The 22,153-nt window shown below is 42.0% G+C and overlaps 1 protein-coding gene across 4 annotated transcripts in view; it reads left to right on the forward strand.

The window, feature by feature from the left end:
* AP1G1 (adaptor related protein complex 1 subunit gamma 1) overlaps positions 1 to 22,153 on the forward strand; it is a 110,977-nt gene that overhangs the window by 44,235 nt on the left and 44,589 nt on the right. For all 4 annotated transcript variants that reach the window (XM_058441177.1, XM_058441176.1, XM_032157825.2 and 1 more), the window contains exon 2: positions 8,012 to 8,215. In XM_058441177.1, the coding sequence (XP_058297160.1) occupies positions 8,015 to 8,215 (201 nt within the window). In that variant the 5' untranslated portion in view covers positions 8,012 to 8,014. The remainder of the gene's footprint in view (positions 1 to 8,011; positions 8,216 to 22,153) is intronic.

Raw genomic sequence — 22,153 nt, forward strand, 5'->3', positions numbered from 1 at the left:
CCTACATTCCACAGCCTATTCTTTAGCCTTGAAGATCCAGAAATTCCATTTCAGTAGTTCATCTCCTAGGGGTGATCGAGACCAGTCAAACACACTGATTTGTAAGTTATAATAATACTGTAGTATTGTAATACACAACGGGGGGGATATGCTTTTCTCCTGAATTACCTGTGCCTGCATTCCACAGGACACTATTCCTTGTATGGAGGTACTTGGGAGTTGAGGCGCTTAAGGAAGTATTTAATAATCAGAAAGTTGCACTGTGAGCCTGAAAGCAGATCATATAAAGTTGGTCTTGAGTGTTTCATCATTTTAGGCCATGGTGAAACCTGATCAAAGAATTATGCTTGTCTTACAATGGTGTTTGCCTCTCTGATGACCAGAATACTTATCCCCAGATTTATTTCATTTTATCATTATTATTATTTTTGAGATGGTCTCACTCCGCAACCCAGGCTGGATGATTCGATCTCAGCTCACTGCAACCCCTGTCCCCTTGGCTCAAGTGATCCTCCCACATCAGCCTCCTGAATAGCTGGGACTACAGACACATGCGCCACCACACCCAACTAATTTTTGTGTTTTTAGTAGAGACTGGATGTCGCCATGTTGCTCAGGCCGGTCTTGAACTCCTGGACTTGAGCAGTCTACCTGCCTTGGCCTCCCAAAGTGCTGGGATTACAGGCACGAGCCACCACACCTGGCCTATCCCCAGATTTAATCTCTCCTATTCAAACAGTGAAGTTCTAACTCTGGTCTTTTCCGTTTATTCACTCTGTAGACCATTTCCCTTCTGTGAACACATTTCTTCATATAGGGGAAATAGGTATGCACCCCTCTACTCCCCTCAAAAGAAAGAAAACCACAAAAACACAGGCAGTGAGAAAACTAGCTAGGCTAGGTCAGTGTAATGATAGCCAGAATATCTAAGATGTATTGTAAAGTAAAAGTCTGATTGAAGCATAATACAATCAGTTGATTTGATTTAAGCTTTCCTCGTGTCACATTCTAGTCATAGTATTTTGCAGGTTGTAAATGCGTTAAAGCAACTCAGATATACACATGAAATAAAAATCTGAAATAGGGGTTCTGTATGGCCCATAATATAAAAATATACGCCATCTGGAGAATGCAAGAGGGAAAGCATGGTAACTTCTTTTTTTTTTGAGACGGAGTCTCGCTCTGTCACCCAGGCTGGAGTGCAGTGGCACAATCTTGGCTCACTGCAAGCTCCGCCTCCCGGGTTCACGCCATTCTCCTGCCTCAGCCTCTCCAAGTAGCTGGGACTACAGGTGCCTGCCACCATGCCTGGCTAATTTTTTGTATATTTTGTAGAGACGGGGTTTCACCGTGGTCTTGATCTCCTGACCTCGTGATCCGCCCGCCTCGGCCTCCCAAAGTGCTGGGATTACAGGCGTGAGCCACCGCGCCCGGCCTAGCATGGTAACTTCTTTAGAGGGTTTTGCCTGATGTTAACTTACATCCCTTGAACATTCTCAGCCAGACTTAAAGTCTGTGACTGACACAGTAGTCAGTGGTGAAGTTAATTGAGGTCTCGTTTATTTGCTTGGGTCTTTTCTTATTGTTTAGCCAGAAAGACTTGTTCAAGTACAATCTTTGTTGGATAGAAAAATAGGTGATTTTCATGTTGAAAAGTTAAGTTTTAGAATTTTGTTTTTAGATTTAGAGCTCAAATAACTTGAAGTCTATTAGGGGAAGACTGACCACATAGCTGCAGAAGCTCCAGCTTTTTGGTTGTGTCCTTGATGGTTGGCTATCAGTAGCTGAAAGTGCACAGCGGGCAGTGTGAGTTCTGAAGCAGGGAGAACGTTATCTGGGCAGGGTAGAAGAGAGAACTGGGTTGAGTTCTGACACCCTTTTTCCGTAGCTGTTGGTGAGCAGCTGGTGTACCTTTATTTTGTGTGCTTTGGAAAGGACAATTCAATTTTTTTTAAAGATATTTTAGCATTTAGGATTTAATAAATATAGTATTTATCAAGTTTGTATTCTTATAGGGGGATACAAGAGTGAACAAGGCAAATGAAGATCTAGCCTTAGGGAGCTTGTATTTCGTGGGAAAAATAGGCATTTCAAAGTAAAAAAAAAAAAAAAAAAGGTACTTCTCATGGCCTGAGAATGGTATTGCTGTATGAGAAAAATCTTTATACTTAAAGGGATTTGTGAAGGTGTTGGAAAATAGTCATCTTCCCCATTTTGGCCATAAATTTTAGGGGAATTGAAACATGTACACATTTTTTTTTTCTTCTTCTATTTAAATTTTTTTTCCTTTAGTTTATAATTTTGATTCTTTGGGCATATAAAGTAATCTTATTTAGTTTAAGCTCCAAAACCCAATTTTGCTTAACCATTTTGGATAGAAATTTTTCTAAAATGAATTTTATGTTTCCTTTTTTCCTTTGTTTTTATCATTATTTATCATATAACTGTTAATAAAAACTGAAACACGTTAATCTATAATCCGTGTCCCTTAAGTCAGACTTTTAATTATTTTTGTGTTCCCTTTCTATCCTTGTTTTAAGAGAAGTTTTTATTATTTGCTTTAAAAAAAACAGGACAAAGAGGGACATTTTATTTTGTTAGAGTGTACAAGCCATAATGAATATAAAATAGGGAACACTTAAGCGTAGAGTGAAACCATTGAAATACTAAATGTTGGAAACAATCATAGTGGTAGACTTTAACATACCTTTCTCAGTCTTTGACGGGTCAGGTAGTTAAATTAGTAAGGGCAGATGTTACCTGAACTGTAAAATTTTTAGAAGTTGGTTATAATACAGATATAATTTTGTATTCATGTTTTTTCCCTGTGAATTGAATGTTAAATGTTAATCTTATTTTAACCACTTCTTGGAGAATCAAGGTCTTTTTATAAAACCACATTATGGTCCAGGTGTGGTTGCTCACGCCTGTAATCCCAGGACTTTGGGAGGCCAAGGCGGGTGGATCGCTTGAGCTCAGGAGTTCAAGACCAGCCTGGGCAACATGATGAAACCTCATCTCTGCAAAAAATACAAAAATTAGCCTGGCGTGCTGGCTTGCGCCTGTAGTCCCAGCTACTTGGGGAGCTGAGGTGGGAGGATCGCTTGAGCCAAGGAGGCAGAGGCTGCAGTGAGCCGAGATTGCGCCACTGCACTCCAGCCTGGGTGGCAGAGTGAGACCCTGTCTCAAAAAGAAAGCAAAAAACAACAACAAAAACTACATTGTGGTACTGTTTATAATTTATTGGTGCTCTTAGGACCTTAGTGGGAGTTGGCTACTTTTTGGTTACACAGTAAGTAGCTCCAGACTGTTTTAAAAATGCTTGTTTCTGCTGTATGTAAGTTTTTATTTATTTATTTATTTTTATTTTTTTCTTTTTTTTTTGAGACAGAGTCTCGCTGTCGCCCCAGCTGGAGTGCAGTGGCGCGATCTCGGCTCACTGCAGTCTCCGCCCCCCGGGGTTCACGCCATTCTCCTGCCTCAGCCTCCCGAGTAGCTGGGACTACAGGCGCCCGCCATCTCGCCCGGCTAATTTTTTGTATTTTTAGTAGAGACGGGGTTTCACTGCGTTAGCCAGGATGGTCTCGATCTCTTGACCTTGTGATCCGCCCTCCTCGGCCTCCCAAAGTGCTGGGATTACAGGCGTGAGCCACCGCGCCCGGCGTAAGTTTTTATTTGTTTGTTTGTTTTTGTTGCTGCTTTTGTTTCCTCCCTTGGTGTTGGGTGACATTTTTAAATATCATAGATGTCCTTTTCTAAAGCAGTTTCTATCTCCTGGGTCCACCCTCCTCCCCTCTTTCCCTTAACAGTTTTCTGATTTGTAGCTTCTATTCCAGAACAGGCTGAATGAGGACCTCTATTTGGAGTAAAGTAGATGTTTTAGTGTGTTGATATGTCACTCTCTATATTGGCTGCTTGAGATAATAAAAATGTGTTTTTGGATTCTCAGCTATGTTCTGTATAGTTTCATTACTGTGTTCAGGACTTTTTTAAAAAAAGGTTGGAGTTTATTATTGTTATTTCTTTTGTTTGTTTGCTTTTTGTGTTTTTTGAGACAGGGTCTTGTGCCATCCCCCAGGCTGGAGTACAGTGGCCTGATCTCAGCTCACTGCAGCCTCACTCCTAGGGTCAGGTCATCCTCCCACCTCAGCCTCCCAAGTAGCTGGGACCACAGGTGCATGCCACCATGCCTGGCTCATTTTGTTTGTTTTGTAGAGACAGGGTTTCGGCATGTCGCCCAGGCTATTCTTGAACTCTTGGGCTAAAGCGATCTGCTCGCGTCTGTGTCCCAGAGTGCTGTGATTGCAAGTGTGAGCCACCGTGCCCAGCCTCACTTGTAATTCTTTTTTTTTTCTTTCTTTTTGACAGAGTCTTGCGCTGTCACCCTGGCTGGAGTGCAGTGATGCAATCTTGGCTCACTGTAATCTCCACTTCCCAGGTTAAAGCAATTCTCCTGCCTCAGTCTCCATAGTAGCTGGGATCACAGGTGTGCGCCACCACGCCTGGCTATTTTTTCTATCTTTAGTAGAGACGGGGTTTTGCCATGTTGGCCAGGCTGGTCTCGAACTCCTGACCTCAGGTGATACACCCACCTCAATGCTCGCAAAGTGCAAGAATTACAGGTGTGAGCCACTGCACCCAGCCTCCTCACTTGTAATTCTTTAACTTCTTGTTACTTCCAGTGCTTGGTTCCTGTGGTGTGCTTCCTTCCTTTCAGTGCTTTGGCCAAAATACGGACTCACATTTCTTTGTTTTTTAGGGTTGGAAAGGGCTGGGATTTTCAGAATAGACTTTCTTATATATCTAGGGTAGAAATAAGTAAAAGTTCCTGAAGATTTGTCATTGCCCTTCTCCACATATATTAAGCATTATCTTCTCTTTCAGTCTGATTTTACCAGTTTAGAATGCCAAAAGGTTCATAGCTTAACAGGTGGCTTTTTTGACCTGCCTGTGTTTGGAGGGCATGGTCTTTCAACCCGCCATACAGAAACTCCCGTCTAGACATCTTGACACCTTTATGGTTCAGATTAATAGAACCCTTTTTTTTTTTTTTTTTGAGACGGAGTCTCGCTCTGTCGCCCAGGCTGGAGTGCAGTGGCGCGATCTCTGCTCACTGCAAGCTCCGCCTCCCGGGTTCACGCCATTCTCCTGCCTCAGCCTCTCCGAGTAGCTGGGACTACAGGCGCCCGCCACCACGCCCGGCTAATTTTTTGTGTTTTTAGTAGAGACGGGGTTTCACCGTGGTCTCGATCTCCTGACCTCGTGATCCGCCCGCCTCGGCCTCCCAAAGTGCTGGGATTACAAGCGTGAGCCACCGCGCCCGGCCAATAGAACCTTTTTTAGCCTTCCATCCCCCATAGTTCTCGTCTCTAGTTTATTGACTCCGAAAATGACTTCATTTTTGAGGTGAGACTACCTTCAGCCATCCCATGTATAAGAGTTTAGTGTTGGCCTGGCGCGGTGGCTCACACCTGTAATCTCAGCACTTTGGGAGGCCAAGGCGGGTGGATCACCTGAGGTCAGGAGTTCAAGACCAACCAGACCAACATGGTGACACCCCGTCTCTACTAAAAATACAAGAATTAGCCAAGCATGGTGGTGCATGCCTGTAATACCAGCTACTTGGGAGGCTGAGGCAGGAGAAGTGCTTAAACCCAGGAGGTGGAGGTTGCGGTGTGCGCCATTGCACTCCAGCCTGGGCAACGAGCGAAACTCTGCCAAAAAAAAAAAAAAAAAGACAGTTTAGTGTTAGCTTTTGTAGGCCCAGCCGTATGACCATATCTTAATACACCCATTACACACAACTTTTTTTTTTTTTTGCAACAGGGTCTCACTCTGTCACCCAGGATGCAGTGTCACAGCTTACTGCAGCCTCAGCCTCCAGGGTTCAGGTTGTCCTCTTGCCTCAGTCTCCTGAGTAGCTGGGACAGTAGTCGTGTGCCACTATGTTTGGCTAACTTTTTTTAAAAATTATTTGTAGAGACAGAGTTTCCCTATCTACATACAACATTCTTCACAAGATTTTACAATAATGTTTTGTTACTTGAGTGGTTAAATATGCCTTTAAGCAGGTTAGAACAACTAGTAATTTTCTCAGGTATATATTCTATAACTGATCAAATAGGTCTTCATTGTTTAGTTCAAGGGCTTTTTTGTTTACTTTAAAATAAACTCTTTAAAGTTAACATGGTAAAATTGACTCTTCTGGCTTATTGTTTTACAGTTCTGTGAGGATTTTTTTTGTTGTTGTTGTTATTCTGTTTGTTTTTTTTGAGACAGTCTTGCTCTGTTTCCCAGGCTGGATTGCAGTGGTGTGATCTTGGCTCACTGCAGTCTTGCCTCCCAGGCTCAAGCAATCCTCCTGCCTCAGTATCCCAATTAGCTGAGACTACAGGTGTGTGCCACCACGCCCAGCTAATTTTTGTATTTTTTGTAGAGGCAGGGTTTTGCAATGTTGGCCAGGCTGGTTTCGAACTTCTGACCTCAGGTGATCTGCCTGCGTCGGCCTCCCAAAGTGCGGCATTAAAGGTGTGAGCCACTGTGCCCGGCTGGTGTGCCCTATTTTCATAATGATGTCTTTTGAAGAGCAAAAATTTTAAACTTTGATAGGGTACAGTTATTAAGTTTTTCTTTTATACTTTGTGGTTGTGTGTGAAGTCTCTCTGTTTAACCTGTTTGCAAAGATTTTCCTCTGTGTTTTCTTCTGGAAGATTTTTAGTTTTAGCTTTGACTTTTAGGTTTGTGATCCATTTTTAGTTAATTTTTGTGTATTGTGTGTGGTTAGGATTGAGGTTAATTTTTTCCCCCCATGGAGAGAGATAGTTGCCAGCACCATTCGTTGAAAGACTATCTTGCTCCTATTGAATAACTTTGGCCTCTTTGTTAAAAATCACTTGTGCATAATTGTGTGGGTTTATTCCTAAACTTTCAGTTTTGTTTCAGTCTATTCTTTTTTTTTTTTTTTTGAGATGGAGTTTCACTCTTGTTGCTCAGGCTAGAGGGCAATGATGTGATCTTGGCTCACTGAAACCTCCACCTCCTGGGTTCAAGCAATTCTCCTGAGTAGCTGGGATTACAGGCATGTGCCACCATGGCCGGCTAATTTTGTATTTTTAGTAGAGATGGGGTTTCTCCATGTTGGTCAGGCTGGTCTCGAACTCCCGACCTCAGGTGATCCGCCCACCTCGGCCTCCCAAAGTGCTGGGATTACAGGCGTGAGCCACCGTGCCTGGCCTGCTTCAGTCTATTCTTAAATTCAGTTAGTTCCACATTTCCCTGATTACTATAGCTTTGTAGTAATTCTTGAAATTAGGTAGTGCATATTTTTTTTGTTTGTTTGTTTTTTAACAATTATTTAGGCTGTTGTATGTCCTTTATTAACATATTTTTTTTTACTTTTAAAAGATACTCATGACACTAATAGCCTTATTTTCTGAGGTTAGTTTATGTTTTCCTCATCACATTTTCAAAGTATACATGCAGTGTACTGGGATGATTACAGTTTATTGAATGTGTTTTAATCTGACAATTGGTCTTCTCTCTTAACCCCTCATATTTTGTTGAGTTGAGCTATGATTATGACCATATTTATTTTTGTTGAGCTATGTTGTGTTTAACAGCAGTTGAACAGATAATGTCTATCTTTTCTAAGGTTAGGCATAGGCCTTTCCTTATTACGTTAAGGATTGAGTAAAGATTTGAGTTGTATTAGTTTCTGAGATATTTTGATATTAGTGATAGACTTTACATATTTGGTGTATTCTTTGTCTTATTTTGCTTAATTTAATACTTAACCATTTTTGTTTGTAGCCTTTCCAGAAATGTACAGAGTTGAGAGGTCTGTATATAATAGCTTTGCGGAAGCTTAGCACGCTTTGTTTAGCTTAGCTAAGCTGGATTTGGCAAGTCTTGAATTCTTAAAAACTAGTCAAAAATTTAAATGGGAAGTTGTGTGAATAGCTTTGGTAGTAAAAAATGTGAACATCTCTATTTAATGTCTTTCCATATCCAGAGGATGCCAGCCCCCATCAGATTGCGGGAGCTGATCCGGACCATCCGGACAGCCCGAACCCAAGCTGAAGAACGAGAAATGATCCAGAAAGAATGTGCTGCAATCCGGTCATCTTTTAGAGAAGAAGACAATACATACCGATGTCGGAATGTGGCAAAATTACTGTATATGCACATGCTGGGCTACCCTGCTCACTTTGGACAGGTAGGCTGGGCTGAGACATGCAGCAAGGGTATTCTTTGACACTGTTGCTCAGGGATTGTCCATCTTTTTCTGGTGGGGAGGTACTTTTGATGGCCTTGTAGTCTGATCATTGTGGGACTGAGGGTAAGATTGAGAGAGCAAGCCGCAGACCTGGAAAGGCATGATATTGCTATCAGTTATCCTTTCCATTGGGAGTCTCATTATACGGATGAGAGAATGTTTTGATGGTGGCAACTAGCTTGCTTAAAGATTGACCAGGATTGTGTGGTTGTTCTGCCAGAGTACCTGGACTATAATGAATATTTAAGAAAATGTTTCTTGCTGGACATGGTGGCTTTTGCTTGTAATCCCAGTTACTTGGGACACTGAAATGGGAGAATCACTTGAGGCCAGGAGTTTGAGATCAGCCTGGGCAACATAGTGAGACCCTGCTCTTAAAAAAAAAAAGTGTGCTGTGGTAGAGCATGCCTTTAGTCCCAGCTACTCAGGAAGCTAAGTCAAGAGGATTGCTTGTGCCCCAGGAGTTTTAAGGCCTCAGTGAGCTATGATTGCACCACTGTACTCCAGCCTGGTTAATAGAGTAAGATCCTATTTGGTTTTCTTTTTTTTTAAAAGCATGCTAAATGTCTTCTTAATTACTTTCTCTGGGCACAATGTTGTGTGGAGAAGTTCACAATATGTTTTTAAGTTAAGGAAATTAGGTGGTTGCCAATTGGTGGCGTCTATTTTGTTCTAATTACTTTGTGCCTTGATTGCTGTAACTAGAGCAGATCTGGCTGCTGATTCTCTCCCATGCACAAATGGTTACTATCTAATATGTCCAGTCTGGGCTTTTAGAATGACAGTCTCAATGATAAATCCTTTCTTCTTTCCATGTTTATATTGTCATAAGTGGGATTTAGTTACAGAAAAGGAAATAGTGGGTTATTTTTTATTTCATATTAATGCTATTAAATTTTATTTTAATAATTTAAGAATTGTATTATATGCTAAATAGTCTCTCTAAGGAACAGACTGCCCAATTGAAAGAAAGAATGTGCAACACTATCAGGAAAGATAGTCATCAGCTTATTTTCTGTTTAGGTCAGTAATTTCAGTGGAAGGAGATCTCCTGCCCCCAAGTTAAAACAAAAAAGTACTGGGATTTAATCTTATCAGACTGACTTGGGTTTTATGCTCATCTTGGGGTTTGGAGTGGGGTCAACATCTTTAGAAATACATGATCAAGAGTGGGAGTCCATTAGTTTCCCAAAGAAAAATTGATGTGTTAGTATCAGAGGAAAGGGGACTGGATCAAAAGAAAAGGGGCCAGGCAGAAGCAACTGCCGGCTCATCAATATATTCATATATTTGGTTTGGGACAGAATTAATGTCATAATAGCATTCTTCTGTTTCACATGAATAGTTTCTAAAAATATACGTTCTTTGAAATATATTTCATATTTCATTCGTAGAGTGTTAGGAGTGGAATGAAACCCTGAGGCTCCGATGTTTCAGTAATAAGCTTTACCGCATCAAAAATTGATCCAGGTGGTTATCCATATAGTGTGTGTCATAGTATAAAGCCAATAGATGCCCACGTGTTCTTGTTGATTGGTTGATTGATTTTAAGTATTAGGTTAGATTTACAGAAATCTGATATATTAGAAATAGGGCTATAAAAAAGTCTTGTGAGGGAGAAGACTCTTAATTCGTCAGCGATAACCGTTATTAACATTTTGGAAGCAGTACATTTACATATTCCCAAGGAAGTTCTTTAAGAGCATATTCTTTTTTTGTTGTTTTTAGAGGCAGGGTCTTGCTCTGTGGCCCATGCTGTGGCTCTGTGGTGGCTCACTGTCGCCTCAACCTGCTGGGCTCAAGTTCTCCTCCTGCCTCAGCCTCTCGAGTCACTAGGACTGCAGGTGCATGGCACCACACCCAGCTAATTTTTTTTTTTTTTTTGAGACAGAGTCTCGCTGTGTTGCCCAGGCTGGAGTCCAGTGGCGTGATCTCCGCTCACTTCAACCTCCACCTACTGGGTTCAAAAGATTCTTCTGCCTCAGCCTCCTGAGTAGCTGGGACTACAGGTGTGTGCCACCACACCTGGCTAATTTTTGTATTTTTAGTAGAGACGGAGTGTTACCATATTGACCAGGCTGGTCTCGAATTCCTGACCTCGTTATCTGTCCATCTCGGCCTCCTAAAGTGCTGGGATTACAGGAGTGAGCCACTGCGCCCGGCCTTAGCTAATTTTTTGAGATGGGATCTCACTCTGTTGCCCAGGCTGGAGTGTGCAGTGGACACCTCAAGCTTACTTTCTACTGGGCTCGCTGCAGCCTCAACCTTCTGGGAACCACACCTGGCTAATTTTTGTGTTTTTTTGTAGAAACAGGGCTTTGCTGTGTTGCTCAGGCTCATTTTGAATTCTTGAGCTCAAGCAGTCCACGTGTCTTGGCCTCTCAAAGTACTGAGATTATAGGCATGCACTACTATGCCCGGTCAGCTAATTAAAGAAAAAAATTTGGGCTGGGCATGGTGGCTCACGCCTGTAAACCCAGCACTTTGGGAGGCCGAGGTGGGTGGATCATGAGGTCAAGAGATTGAGACTATCCTGGTCACCATGGTGGAACCCCATCTCTACTAAAAATACAAAAATTAGCTGGGCATGGTGGTGCACACCTGTAGTCCCAGCTACTCAGGAGGCTGAAGCAGGAGAATCGCTTGAACCCGGGAGGTAGAGGTTGCAATGAGCTGAGATCGTGCCACTGCACTCCAGCCTGGCGACAGAGTGAGACTCTTTCTCAAAACAAAAAAAAAAAAAAAAAAAAAAAATTGTTGAGTTGGGTTTTTGCCACATTGCCCTGGCTGGTGTTGAACTCCTGGGCTCAAGTGATCTTTGGGCTTCAACCTCCCAAAGTGCTGTCATTATAGGTGTAAGCCACAGTGCCCGGACTAAGGGCAAATTCTTGAATTTGGAATCAGAGTAGATTTAAGACTTTGGGGGATATTTCATTTTGTAAAAAATCTCTCTATGTTTTCTAAGATTCATTTCTTTAATATGTTTAAATAGAATGTGCTTTTAAGGTTAGGTGGCATTTGAAGATATTTTGGGATTTAATTATTTGATAAAATATTTAATTCTGGCCAGGCGCAGTGGCTCACGCTTGTAATCCCAGCACTTTGGGAGACTGAGGCGGGCGGATCACGAGGTCAGGAGATAGAGACCACGGTGAAACCCCATCTCTACTAAAAATACAAAAAAATTAGCCGGGCTTGGTGGCGGGCGCCTGTAGTCCCAGCTACTCGGAGAGGCTGAGGCAGGAGAATGGTGTGAACCTGGGAGGCGGAGCTTGCAGTGAGCCGAGATTGCGCCACTGCACTCCAGCCTGGGCGACAGAACGAGACTCTGTCTCAAAAAAAAAAAAAAAAAAAAAATTAATTCTTAGAAAGTGTAAATGCTCGAGAAAACTGCTAAAATTTCATCATAAAATATTTTTCTGAATGGGACGGGGAATCATAATTTTAAGTTCTTATTCTGTTTCCTCTGTTTGAATGAGTCACCATCTTGTTCATATCAGTAATTTGGTACCCCACCCGTTGGAATTACCTTTATAATATGCCTGTAAAAGGTTCATATCTAGATTTTGTCACCTGCACATATGGTCACAGTGCCATTTTCATTTAGTGTTTAATAATAGCCACTTTTTTCTTTTTTGAGATGGAATCTCACGCTGTTGCCCAGGTTGGAGTGCAGTGGTGTGATCTCGGCTCACTGCAAGCTCCACCTCCTGAGTTCACGCCATTCTCCTTCCTCAGCCTCCCTAGTAGCTGGGACTACAGGCGCCTGCCACCATGCCTGGCTAATTTTTTTGTATTTTTAGTAGAGACGGAGTTTCACCGTGTTAGCCAGGGTGGTCTCGATCTCCTAACCTCGTGATCTGCCCGCCTTGGCCTCCCAAAGTGCTGGGATTACAGGCGTGAGCCACCATGCCCGGCCCACTTTTTTTGAGACGGGGTTTTGCTCTTGTCACTCAGGCTAGAGTACAATGGCACAATCTTGACTCACTGCATCCTCTGCCTCCCAGGTTCAAGCGATTCTCTTGCCTCAGCCTCCTGAGTAGCTGGGATTACAGGCGCCTGCCACCATGCCCAGCTAATATTTGTATTTTTAGTAGAGATGGGGTTTTACCGTGTTGGCCAGGCTGGTCTCAAACTCCTGACTTCAGGTGATCCACCTGCCTTGGCTTCCCAGAGTGCTGGGATTACAGGCGTGAGACACCATGCCCAGCCTGCAGCCACTCTTTAATTGCATTTTATTTGTTAGATGCTGTGTTCATTATGGTAACCAGTAGCTGCATGTAGCTATTGACCTCTTGGAATGTGGCTGTTTCAACTGAGGTGAATCCTAAAGGAAAATAAGTCTTTTTTGGTACTTGATTTAGCTATTGGAAAACTTTTTTTTTTTTTTTGAGATGGAGTCTCGCTCTGTTGCCCATGCTGAAGTGCAGTGGCACGATCTCGGCTCATTGCAGCCTTCACTGCCCAGGTTCAAGAGATTCTCCTGCCTCAGCCTCCTGACTAGCTGGGCTACAGGCACCCGCCACCACACCCGGCTAATTTTTGTATTTTTAGTAGAGACAGGGTTTCACCATGTTGGCCAGACTGGTCTTGAACTCCTGACCTCAAATGATCCACCATCTTGGCCTCCCAAAGTGCTGGGATTACAGGTGTGAGCCACCACACCCAGCTTAGTTATTGGAAGACTTTTAAATATGTTTTAAACAACTTGGGTATGTGAGTCTACTTTATAAATAGTAAATTTTATGAAATCTAAATACAGTTCAGCTATTTCTTTTTTTTCTTTTTAGTTTAGCTATTTCTGACAAAAATGTACAAATTGAGATATGCTGTAAGTGTAAAGTACATACTGTATATAGAAGCTTTAGTGCAAAAGCAAGTGTAAAATACCTAATTATAATTTTTGTGTTGATCATATGTTGAAATGATATTTTAGATATATTGATTAAAGAATATTAAAACTAATTTCACCTTTTTAAAACTTTTTACTGCAGTATCTAGTATGGTGCTGATAGAAATAAAATATAGGCTACATAGAAATTTAAAAATTTCTAGTAGCTATATTTTGAAAGTCTTAAGTTTTACAATAAAACTTAAGGAGTAGGATGGACACGGTGACTTATGCCTGTAATCCTGGCACTTTGGGAGGCCAAGGTCGGGGGATCACCTGAAGTCAGGAGTTTGAGACTATCCTGGCCAACATGGTGAAACTCTGTCTCTACTAAAAATACAAAAATTAGCCGGGCGTGATGGTGGGCGCCTGTAATCCCAGCTACTCCAGAGGCTGAGGCAGGACAATCACTTGAACCTGGAAGGTGGAGGTTGCAGTGAGCCGAGATCATACCATTGCACTCCAGCCTGAGTGACAAAGCGAGACTCTGTCTCAAACAGCAACAACAAAAAAAATCTTAGCCCTGCCTTGCTGTACAAAGGATTTTAGATGGCATAAACTACCAGCGTGTACATTAAAAAGAATACTAGAAATTAAGAGTTGGGAAAAGGAAGCATTTAGAGCACAAGGCCAGTGTAGTTGCTGTTGGCGTGACAGCTAAGGCAAGAAAAGAGACAGTCAGCTCTTAGGTAGTTGTTATTGCCAAGATGGAAGAGCAAAACTGCAGACAACCAGACTGCCTGGATGTGACTTTTGGCTTTGAGCAAGATCTTTAACCTTTCTGTGTCTCAGTTTCCTCATCTGTAAGATGCGGACAATCTTAATGCCTACTTTATGGTGTTATTATGAAGATTAAGTTATAAGTGTTAGACACATTTTGTATATAAAAAGCCTCAAATGTTACGCATTTTACCATTTCCTAAAGGACAGCAGTGTTTTTTGAAGCACTGAATTCTAAGAGATTTTTTTATGTGGACCTTTTGTCTAGGAGTCTCCTAATAATGTAAGAGACAGTATCCTCAGCATTTTTATAACAAAAGTGGTGATAGATTTCCTGTAGTGTGTGTAACCTTTTGTGTGTGTGGGTTAAGCACAACCCAGAAATATTAGTGAATTATCTAAAGATAAGTAGGTAGATTGCAGGAGTGGAAAACTGGTGGCTCGGGGCCAAATTCTTCCACAGATGTGTTCTTTTTTGTCCTGTATGGTATTTAAAATTGTTTCTGCCAGTACATAAAAAAAAAAAAAGAATTTCCATAGAAATCTGGATTTCTAGTTTCTCTTAGAAACATAGTAAGATTTGTGGAATGGAAATCTACGTTTCCACATGTCAGTAGTATGCTGCTTTTAGGCTGGGCCTGATTCTGTTTTTCCTCAGTTCTAGCCTTGCTTACCATACCCAATTACCTGTGTAGGATATTCGTCCCTTCCATCTGTGTAGCATAGGACTGCACTTCTTTAGCTTCTCTAAATTTTACAGTGTTCTCCATACAGTCTTATACATCTCTTTAAAAAATTTTAAAAAAATTTCCCTTAAAACACAGGATTTTTAAGTCTTACACATCTTTGGAGAAATATATTTGTAGGTTCTTTAGAGCTCCTGTTTATATTGCAAATAGTATCCTTTAAAATTTTAAATAATTACGTTGTAGATCTATAGTGATAGAGTTGATTTTTAAAAATATTTGTCTGCTTTGCCACATTATTGAACTTGGTTCTAAGAGTCTCTGTAGACGTCATTGTTTCCATGTAGCCAATACTACTATTGTGTGCAAACAATGGCAGTTCTTTTTTTTCCTTTGACATCCTTATACATTTTCTTATTTTTTTATTACACTGTACAGGTAGTACATTATTGCAAATAAGTGATGATAATAGCCACTCTTGTTAAAGCTGTAAACAAATGCTCTACAGTAATATATGGGTGACTGTCATAGGGTTTAGTAGACACGCTTCTCACATTAAGGAATTTTTTCTTAAAAAAAAAAAGTACTTAAGCTAGTACTATTCCTTGAAAAGCCTCAGAATTAATGACCAGACCAGAGCAATGAGCTATCCTTAAGCCTAGATTGTGGTCTCCAAATACTATTTTCAGCCCATGGGAAAGATGGCTGATCCCAAATCCAGGATAAGGAAATGTACAAAATAAGCTTGAATGATGTTACTATGCCAGAAAGCAAGAAAGACTGCAAAGATCATGTCAAAAGGTTTCAGTAGTCACCAGAAGAGGCAGTCATACCCCCAAAAGAGATAATTTGAGTATTAATAAGAATAATAATCGGCCGGGCATGGTGGCTCATGCCTGTAATCCCAGCACTTTGGGAGGCCGAGGCGGGCAGATCATGAGGTCAGGAGTTTGATACCATCCTGGCCAACATGGTGAAACCCCGTCTCTACTAAAAATACAAAAATTAACCGGGCATGGTGGCAGGCACCTATTAATCCCAGCTACTCAGAAGGCTGAGGCAGGAGAATCGCTTGAACCCAGGAGCTGGAGGTTGCAGTGAGCCGAGACTGTGCCACTGCACTCCGCCCTGGGTAACAGAGCGAGACTCCATCTCAAAAATAATAATAATAATAATAATAATAATAATAATAATAATAATAATAATAATAATTGTAGGCTGGGTGCGGTGACTAAACCTGTAATCTCAGTCTTTAGTGAAGCTGAGGTGGGCAGATTGCTTGAGCTCAGGAGTTCGAGACCAGCCTGACCAACATGGTGAAACCCCATCTCTACTAAAAATACAAAAATTAGCCGGGCGTGGTGGCAGATACCTGTAATCCCAGGTATTCCGGAGGCTGAGGCTTGAGGATCGCTTGAACCTGGGAGGCGGAGGTTGCCGTGAGGCGAGATCATGCCACTGCACTCCATCCTGGTTGGCAGAGTAAGACTCTGTGTCAATAAAAAAAGGATAATAATTGTAATTGATTGAAATAAACATTTATATTGCCTTTCCTTAGCAATAGTATGGCCTTCCTTCTACATAGAGAAATTTCTTCTTAGAGCTGTAGTCCAACTAATAAATGAAGGAATGAATTAGAATATAATCATTTTGCAACCCATGATGATCATCGGTGCTGCTAATGTCACAAAAGAGACACGACTGCCAGAAATAATTATATGTCTCCTGATGAAAGTTCATACCACTGGCTCTAAGTGGTGCATATTTGCAAAATGAGATCACAACAGAACAAAGCAAAACCTGAAAAATCTGAATTTGATCAAGACTCCTTAGGTATATAACCTAGATAAATTTTCCAGTATACAGAGACATGTATGTATAAGAGTATTCATTTCAGCAGTGTTTCTAATAGGTAAAACATTGCAAACAATCTGTTTGTCCTCAGATAATAGATAAGTTTATATTCAAAAGTGGGATACTATGTAGCAATGAGTTATGACTGAATTAGAACTTCTTGTCTTGATGTGAGTAATACTCAAAGCCGTTGAGTGAAAAGAGCAGGTGATATTTGTTTAAAGTTTAAAACATTTAAAACCACCTGTCTCTCCATGTGTAGTAAGAATATATGGCATGGCAGTCATGAGCAGCAGTTTAGGGTTTTGATTACTTCTGGGATGGAGAAATGAGATTGAGGCCCAGTACACAGAGGGCTTCAGTTGAATTTGTAATGTTAAAAACTTTAAAATAAATAGGGTGAAATGTTAAGATTTGATAAAGCTGGTTGGTGGGTCAGTGACAGTTATGTGATTTTTATGTATTTTGAGTGGAATATTTCATAATTTTCTCAAAAGAAACAATTGGATTCACTAGGAATGTCAGGTTTTTGTTTTTTGTTTTTCTGCCAGAAGAATGAAAAAACAGACTCTGGTCTATATAGATTTTATGTTGTCAGGCCTACATAGTGGTAGTGCAGTTGTAACAAACTTGCTTTTCAAAAATGATGATTTTAGGTGTGTGTGTATAAACCAGGCAGTTATTTCTGAATATTAAAAAGAAATAGGTTGGGTATGGTGGCTCATGCCCATAATCCCAGCACTTTGGGAGGCCAAGGCAGAAGGATCATTTGAGGACAGGAATTTAAGACCAGCCCGGGTAATATAGTGAGACCTCATCTCTACAAAAGTAAAAAGTTAGGGCTGGGTACAGTGGCTTATGCTTGTAATTCCAGCACTTTAGGAGGCTGAGGCAGGCAGATGGCCTGAGCTCAGGAGTTTGACTAGGCACCGTAGTGCCTGGGCAATACAGTGAAACCCCGTCTTTACTAAAATACAAAAAATTAGTTGGGCATGGCACCGTGCACCTATAGTCCTAGCTACTCGAGAGGCTGAGGCAGGAGAATCACTTGAACCTGGGAGGCGGAGGTTGCAGTGAGCTGGGATCGTGCCACTGCACTCCAGCCTGGGCGACAGAGCGAGACTCCAGCTCAAAAAAAAAAAAAAAAAAAAAAAAAAACTAAAAAATTCACCTCATATGGTGGCACATGCCTATAGTTGTAGCTACTTGGGAGGCTGAGGCAGGAGGATGGCCTGAGCCCAAGAGTTAGAGGTTACTGTGAACTAACAAGTGAACTGTGATCATGCCATTGTACTCCAGCTTGGGCGATAGAGCAAGACCTGTCCCTAAACAAAAAAAAACAAAATAAATAAAGGTAACTTTTAAAAAGATCTACCCAATCAGTTGCAGGCCTGTTAATATTTACAGAATTTTAATTGCATCTTTTCATTAAGGTGATTGTTCATATCATAAAGCTGCAATTGTTTTTTTTTTTTTTTTTAAATTAAGAGACAGGATCTTACTCTGTCACTCAGGCTGGAGTGCAGTGCTGCAATCATAGTTCACTGCAGCCTTCAACAGGAGGTTTAAGCGATCCTGCTGCCTGAGCCTCCTGAGTAGTTGAGACTACAGGCACATGCCACCACGCCTAGCTGATTTAAAAAAATGTTTCAACAAAATTTTAAGACAAAACTTTGTTTAAGAAACTTTTGGCCGGCGCGGTGGCTCACGCCTGTAATCCCAGCACGAGGCCGAAACGGTGGCTTGCTTGAGGTCAGGAGTTCAAGACCAGCCTGGCCAACATGGTGGAACCCTGTCTCTACTAAAAATACAAAAATTAGCCAGACATAGTGGTGCGTGCCTGTAGTCTCAGCTACTTGGGAGGCTGAGGCAGGAGAATTGCTTGAACCCAGGAGGTAGAGGTTGCAGTGAGCCAAGATCACACCACTGCACCCCAGCCTGGGTGACAGAGCCAGACTTTGTCTCAAAAAAAAAAAAAAAAAAAAAAAAGAAACTTTTAAACAAAATTTTTTGTTTTTAAATTTTGTAGAGATGGGGTCTTGCTGGGTTGCCTGGACTTGTCTTGAGCTCCTGGGCTCAAGGAATCCTCCCGCCTTGGCCTCCCCAAAGTGCTGGGATTACAGGTGTGATCAATTTAGATGTGCATCTGACCGTGTGCGAGACTGTTCTAAAAGCTAACAAAATAGGTGCAGCTTTTATCCAGGGGTAACCGGATTAAACATTGATAAGTGGCAACATTTGTACTTGCTACAGGAAAATGTAAAAAGGCCAGAAACATGGAAAGTTCTCTTTGTAAAATAGCTTTGAAATTCAAAGAAAATTGTAACATTAAGAGCCATTTGGCAGGGTGCGATTGCTCACACCTGTAATCCCAGCACTTTGGGAGGCTGAGGTGGGCAGATCACTTGAAGCCAGGAGTTTGAGACCAGCCTGGTTAACATGGCAAAACCCCATCTCTACTAAAAACACAAAAATTAGCTGGGGTTGGTGGCATGCATCTGTAGTCCCAGCTACTTGGGAGGTTGAGGCACGAGAACTGCTTGAACGCGAGAGTCAGAGGAGGTTGCATTGAGCCGAGATAGCACCACTGCACTCCAGCCTGGGTGACAGAGTGAGACTCTCCCGCCTACTCCCCCAAAAAGAGAGTCATCTAGAAAAATTTTGTAAAAATTAAATTGTCAGTGTCTATGTCAGATTTACTCCATCAGAATATCGGCGGGGGTGGGGACCCATAGTTTTCAAAACTCTCCTACCTGTTCTGACCAGTTAAGTTTGGGAACCACTTCTTCAGGCACTGTATTTGTTACAAAGAGGGCTGAAAACTTCAATCTCTCAGGCTTGTTGCTAATGGCTGACTAGAATGCTTCTGCTAAGAGTTTGAAGTAAAAGTTTTCTGTTAATTGTGTGGAGTTTGGATATAAAAGCTGGACTATTTACTCTGGTCTTAAAGCATCTGCTAGAGTTGTGGTTAGAAATGTTTCAGGTAGGTTTTTCAAGTAGCTTTAAGTGGAGTAGTAGTACTCCACTGAAATATTTGAGATTGTTACCTAAGGGGCAGATACATGTAACTGATTACTCTTTTCCTTCTGTTCTTTAACTCATGCAACAGTGTGGAGTTTTGCTTTTGGAGATTTGGAGATTGCTGCGGAAAAATGGATGCCCTCCTTTTGTGTGCGTCTCCCCCATTGTACTTTTTTCCCCCAGACCTTTATCTTTCTTTTTCAGCATTTGAAAACTTTGATAACATTCTTTTTATTCCTTTTTTTTTTTTTTTTTTTTAAGACAGAGTCTCGATTTGTTGCCCTGGCTGGAGGGCAGTGGCGCGATCTCAGCTCACTGCAACCTCCTTCTCCCGCTTTCAAGTGATTCTCCTTCCTCAGCCTCCCAGGTAGCTGGGATTACAGGCTCATGCTGCCCCGCTTGGCTAATTTTTTGTATTTCAGTAGAGACAGGGTTTCACCGTGTTGCGCAGGCTGGTCTAGAACTCCTGAGCTCAGGCAATCCACCCACCTCGGCCTCCCGAAGTGCTAGCATTACAGGTGTGAGCCACTGCACCCGGCCTTGATAACATTCTTAAAGATTAAACATGGTATATTCTCAGCACTATTGCTGGCCACTTAAGTATAAAGTGTGATCAGAGTTAATCCATCACTGGAGTGTATATATCAGATGCTATTTCCAGTCATATAACCTTATATTTTCCCTTAGATTTGTCACCTTCAAAAAGCAAATGCTTGTTTTTGAAGCAGTCGCTGTATAAATGGGGGAATATTGAAATAATGCTTGCCCCTTTAAATTTCAGTTTTTCTTTTTGCTGTTTAGTTTTTAGGTAAGGTGGTTTTTTTGTTGTTGTTGTTTGTTTTGTTTTTCCACCTCTTCTCTGTGCCTGTTGCACACAGGAGAGGGCAAATTTTAGGTATGTCTTAAACAAATGTCACAAAAAAACAGCTTGTATTCATCAGTCACTGGTGACTTAGTGTGACTGTCTTAAAACTTGACCTGACTGAGCAGCCGCTGCTGCCGCTGCCACTGTCACAATGCCAGGTTTTGGTCTCAGCCACCCTCCACTGTCCAGGGCCCCTCTATCTTGTCCCTGGGTCTCTAGCTCCCTGCCAGCCCCAGTCCTAGCACCATGTTGTAGAAAAGCATGGAGGCAGTGGCTGAGTTGGGCACCAAGGACCTGAAGGAGAAGGTGGAGGAGAAGGCAAGCCAGAAAGAGCGAAAGAAAGAAGTGGTGGAGGAGGAGGAGAAGAGGAAGAAGGAGATGATGAAGGGCCCGAGTTGAAGAGAGCTGCCGAAGAGGAGGATGAACCGGATCCCTAGCAGTAGAAGACAGAATGGGGCATCGGCATGACCCCCTGCCAACAGACTGGGGATGGGAGGCCTCTCTCGGCCTGCAGGTTGGGGTGGGAGTAGACAAGTCAGGCCAGTCTTCCCCTGGCTCCTTGCTGTGGGCTCTGCACCAGAGCCGCCACCCTCTTCTTTCTCCCCAGCTTTCTCATTTCCGCCTCTCCAGACACTGACCCCTCCACCCTCACTCTGCCACTGTTCCACCTCCTTACCTGCTCCATCTGAGCTCCCCAGCTGGCCCCCAGTTGCTCCTCTCTCTTTGTTTTCTTCTTGCCTCCCTCCTGCTCCCCCCACCCTCTGGTAGCCTCTCTTGCCTAACCTCTGCATCCCCTAGCCTCATGTCCTGCCTCATCCCTATCCTGCCTGGGATCTCCCTCAGATCCCCTCCTCTCAGACAGCACCAGACTGTGGGTGGGCTGGGGTTGGGGCCAAACCCCACAGCTGCCCCCCTCCCCTCCCTTTTTGGTATAGTTTTTTTTTTTTTTTTTTTTTTTTTTTTTGGTAAACAATTTGGCTCTTTTCCTAGGCTGGAGTGCAGTGGCGCGATCTCAGCTCACTGCAACCTCCGCCTTCAAATTTCAAACGATTCTCCTGCCTCAGCTTCCCAAGTAGCTGGGATTACAGGCGCCCACCACCACACCTGGCTAATTTTTGTATTTTTAGTAGAAACGGGGTTTCACCATGTTGGCCAGGCTGGTCTCGAACTCCTGATCTCAGGTGATCCATCCACCTTGGCCTCCCAAAGTGCTGAGATTACAGGCGTGAGCCACTGCTCCCCGCCTGCCTTTTTTTGTTTAATAAGAAATGGTCGTGCAAAAAAAAAAGAAAAACAAAAACAAAAAAACCACACTTGACCCTAAAACCACAAAGTAGTATTAATGCCTAAGAGTGTGGCCTATTCCTAATAAAATATTTTTGGATAATTTATTTGTGTAATGCTTGGAGTTTGTCAGAAGTAATATTGAATGAGGATGATGAAAACTCTGATATCTGATTCTTGGAACATTTACTTACACTACTAAAATACTTACAGAATTATGAAATGAGAAGATTGGAAAACCAGTTTGAAAAAGAGTAGGATTTGTTTGATAATATTTTAGCTTCTGATTTTCTCACTCACCTTAGTAAATTTTCTGTTGACGTTGTAAAGATGACTTTCATCAACTTCTGTTTCAGAAATTGCTTTTTAAATTTAAATTGAATCTGAAGAAGAAAGGGAAGATGTGTTACTTACGTAATCTTTTCAATTTCACAAGGCATTTATGTTTTCCTTTTTGATCCCGGTTATTTTCCTTGGAGACTTCTTTGAAATGCTCGTGATAGTATAGTCATTCAGCTAACTTTAGATGTTTTTAATGCAGGTACATTGAGAGAGCA

The sequence above is a fragment of the Hylobates moloch genome, unplaced genomic scaffold (genome assembly GCF_009828535.3).
Source record: "Hylobates moloch isolate HMO894 unplaced genomic scaffold, HMol_V3 SCAFFOLD_6, whole genome shotgun sequence".
Taxonomy (NCBI): Eukaryota; Metazoa; Chordata; class Mammalia; order Primates; family Hylobatidae; genus Hylobates; species Hylobates moloch.